Genomic DNA, 4,078 nt, shown 5'->3' with positions numbered 1-4,078 from the left:
TTTTTATGATTTTGGACGACATGCTATACTATGACGTTTATTAACGATTTTGGACGACATGCTATACAATGACTTTTTTTTAATGATTTTAGACGACATGCTATACTATGATGTTTTTTTTCTTGATTTTGGACGACATGCTACACTATGATGTTTTTAATGATTTTGGACAACATACTATACTATGACGTTTTTTATGATTTTGGACGACATGCTATACTATGAGGTTTATTAATGATTTTAGACGACATGCTATACTATGATGTTTTTTTTCTTGATTTTGGACGACATGCTACACTATGATGTTTTTTCATGATTTTGGACGACATGCTATACTATGATGTTTTTTTTCATGATTTTTGACGACATGCTATACTATGACTTTTTTAATGTTTTTTGACGACATGCTATACTATGACGTTTTTTCATGATTTTGGACGACATACTATACTATGACGTTTTTCAATGATTTTGGACGACATGCTATTCTATGAAGTTTTTTTTTCTTTGTTTTGTTTTTTTTAGATTATTTTTGTGGGCTTTTTGCCTTTAATGGACAGGACAGACTGAAATGGGGTGAGAGAGAGAGAGAGAGTGGGGGTTGACATGCAGCAAAGGGTTGCAAGCCAGAGTCGAACCTGTGACCGCTGCAGTGAGGCATCGCCTCTGTACATGGGGCGCCGGCACTATCCACTACGCTACCGACGCCCCATATTATGACGTTTATACATGATTTTGGACGACATACTATACTGTGATGTTTTTTCATGATTTTGGACGACATGCTATACTATGACTTTTTTTCATGATTTTGGACGACATGCTATACTATGACGTTCTTTCATGTTTTTGGACGACATACTATACTATGACTGTTTTTCATGATTTTTGACAACGTGCCATACTATGATGTTTGTTATGACAACATACTATACTATGATATGGTTCAATCCCAGGAGGGATTCCGTAATTTTTGACGACATACTATACTACAACTGTTTTTCATCATGTTCTTTTTTTGCATTTATTTATTAATTTCCATATTTATTGCAACATTTATTCCCTTATGGATTTACATACACTACATCTTTAATTTTTTTTCAATATACCTCAGTATTTATTTATTTATTTGTGTTTTAATTTCTGTATTTATTGGTACATTTATTTATCTTTTGAAGTCATCTATTGTCCTCCATCTGGAAAACTCAAAGACACAAGGAAAAGAAACTTTGTGAAAACTCGACTGCACACAGTGATCTTAATCTCTGAAGAAAACAGGAAGTGATGTAAAGCGTGCTTACCCCTTCCTGTCCATCTCCTCCACGTCCTTCACCCTCATGCCGAAGATGAACAGGTTCTCCTCCCCGGCCTCCTCCGCCATCTCCACCGTGGCTCCGTCCATCGTTCCCACTGTCAGAGCGCCGTTCAACATGAACTTCATGTTTCCTGTTCCTGAAGCTTCAGTTCCTGCTGTGGAGATCTGCTCCGACACATCTGCAGCCGGGATCACTGGGTGAACGAAACAAGCACACACTCAACACTCTAATTCACTTCTCCTCCTCCTCCTCCTCCTCCTCCTCCTCCTCCTCACCTCTCTCAGCCAGAGACACTCTATAGTTCTCCAGGTAGATGACCTTCAGCCTGTCTCCCACAGTAGGATCGTTATTGATCACCTGACCGATGGCGGTGATCAGTTTGATGATCAGTTTGGCCATGTGGTAACCAGGAGCCGCCTGATGGACAGCACGGGGTTAATCATCAATAATCACCTCATAGCTTTATATATTGATATGCAATCTGATTACCTTTCCTCCAATGATCACTGTCCGAGGGACAAACTCTCTGTTGGGGTGCAGCTTGATTCCTACAAACAAACAAACAAACAAACAAACAAACAAACAAAGTAAATAAATCTCAGCGTTTTATTAAACTGTGACACTGTAAAGTCTCCACCGGTCAGACGGTTGTAGAGAGTGACGGCATGCAGATTTGGTCTTACGGTTGTAGAGAGTGACGGCATGCAGATTTGGTATTATGGTTGTAGAGAGTGACGGCATGCAGATTTGGTATTATGGTTGTAGAGAGTGACGGCATGCAGATTTGGTCTTACGGTTGTAGAGAGTGACGGTGTGATGATTTGGTCTGACAGTTGTAGAGAGTGATGATGTGATGATTTGGTCTTATGGTTGTAGAGAGTGACGGCTTTATGATTTGGTCTTACGGTTGTAGAGAGTGACAACTTTATGATTTGGTCTTACGGTTGTAGAGAGTGATGGTGTGATAATTTGGTCTTATGGTTGTAGAGAGTGACGGCAGGCAGATTTGGTCTAATGGTTGTACAGAGTGACTGCGTGATGATTCGGTCTTACAGTTGTAGAGAGTGACGGCATGCAGATTTGGTCTTACGGTTGTAGAGAGCAACGGTGTGATGATTGAGACTTACAGTTGTAGAGAGTGACAGCATGCAGATTTGGTCTTACGGTTGTAGAGAGTAACGGTGTGATGATTGAGACTTACAGTTGTAGTGAGTGACAGTGTGATGATTCGGCCTTACGGTTGTAGAGAGTGATGGCTTGATGATTTAGTCTTACGGTTTTAGACAGTGACAGCTTGATGATTTTGTCTTACGGTTGTAGAGAGTGACTACGTGATGATTCACTCTTACAGTTGTAGAGAGTGACGGCATGCAGATTTGGTCTTACAGTTGTAGAGAGTGACTGCGTGATGAATTAGACTTACAGTTGTAGAGAGTGACGGCATGCAGATTTGGTCTTACAGTTGTAGAGAGTGACGGTGTGATGATTGAGACTTACGGTTGTAGAGAGTGACGGCATGCAGATTTGGTTTTACGGTTATAGAGAGTGACAGTGTGATGATTCGGCCTCACAGTTGTAGAGAGCGACGGCTTGATGATTCAGTCTTACAGTTGTAGAGAGTGACGGCTTGATGATTCAGACTTACGGTTGTAGAGAGTGACGGCATGCAGATTTGGTCTTACGGTTTTAGAGAGTAACGGTGTGATGATTGAGACTAACGGTTGTAGAGAGTGACGGCATACAGATTTGGTCTTACGGTTGTAGAGAGTGACGGTGTGATGATTCGGCCTTACGGTTGTAGAGAGTCACAGCTTGATGATTCGGTCTTACAGTTGTAGAGAGTGACGGCTTGATGATTTAGTCTTATGGTTGTAGATAGTGACTGCGTGATGATTTGGTCTTACGGTTGGAGAGTGTGGCGGTGTGATGATCTGGTCTTACGGTTGTATGGAGTGACAGCTTGATGATTCGGTCTTACGGTTGTAGAGAGTGACGGCGTGCAGATTTGGTCTTATGGTTGTAGAGAATGGCAATGTGATGATTTGGTCTTACGGTTGTAGAAAGTGATGGCGTCCAGATTATGGTTGTAGAGAGTGACAGTGTGATGACTCGGCCTCACGGTTGTAGAGAGTGACGGCTGTATGATACGTCTTACAGTTGTAGAGAGTGACACCTTGATGATTCAGTCTTACGGTTTTAGAGAGTGACGGCATGCAGATTTGGTCTGACGGTTGTACAGAGTGACGGTGTGATAATTCTGTCTTACGGTTGTAGAGAGTGACAGTTTGATGATTTGGTCTGACAGTTGTAGAGAGTGACGATGTGATGATTTGGTTTGACGGCTGTAAGTGGTGACCGTGTGATGATTCAGTCTTACAGTTGTAGAGAGTGATGGCGAGATGATTCAGTCTTACGGTTGTAGAGAATGACGGCATGCACATTTGGTCTCACGGTTGCAGAGAGTGACGGTGTGATGATTCAGTCTTACGGTTGTAGAGAGTGACGGCTTGATGATTTAGTCGTACAGTTGTAGAGAGTGACGGCTTGATGATTCAGTCTTGAGGTTGTAGAGAGTGATGGCTTGATGATTCAGTCCTACGGTTGTAGAGAGTGACAGCTTGATGATTTAGTCGTACAGTTGTAGAGAATGACGGCTTGATGATTTGGTCTTACGGTTGTAGAGAGTGACAGCTTGATGATTCGGTCTTACGGTTGTAGAGAGTGACCGCTTGATGATTCAGTCTTACGGTTGTAGAGAGTGA

General features: G+C 41.9%; 1 protein-coding gene across 2 annotated transcripts in view; it reads right to left on the bottom strand.

The window, feature by feature from the left end:
- Positions 1-997: 997 nt before the first annotated feature.
- LOC126407012 (glycogen phosphorylase, brain form) overlaps positions 998-4,078 on the bottom strand; it is a 17,338-nt gene continuing 14,257 nt past the window's right edge. Inside the window, exons 15-17 of one of the 2 annotated variants that reach the window (XM_050071659.1) lie at positions 1,806-1,864; positions 1,592-1,733; positions 998-1,509 (exon numbers count right to left, since the gene is read on the bottom strand). In XM_050071659.1, the coding sequence (XP_049927616.1) occupies positions 1,298-1,509; positions 1,592-1,733; positions 1,806-1,864 (413 nt within the window). In that variant the 3' untranslated portion in view covers positions 998-1,297. The remainder of the gene's footprint in view (positions 1,510-1,591; positions 1,734-1,805; positions 1,865-4,078) is intronic. The other variant, XM_050071658.1, reaches the window with a different exon arrangement.

Source organism: Epinephelus moara, chromosome 19 (assembly GCF_006386435.1).
Source record: "Epinephelus moara isolate mb chromosome 19, YSFRI_EMoa_1.0, whole genome shotgun sequence".
NCBI lineage: Eukaryota > Metazoa > Chordata > Actinopteri > Perciformes > Serranidae > Epinephelus > Epinephelus moara.
The sequence above is the reverse complement of the archived record's forward strand: the minus strand, read 5'-3'. Positions and strand labels throughout refer to the sequence as shown.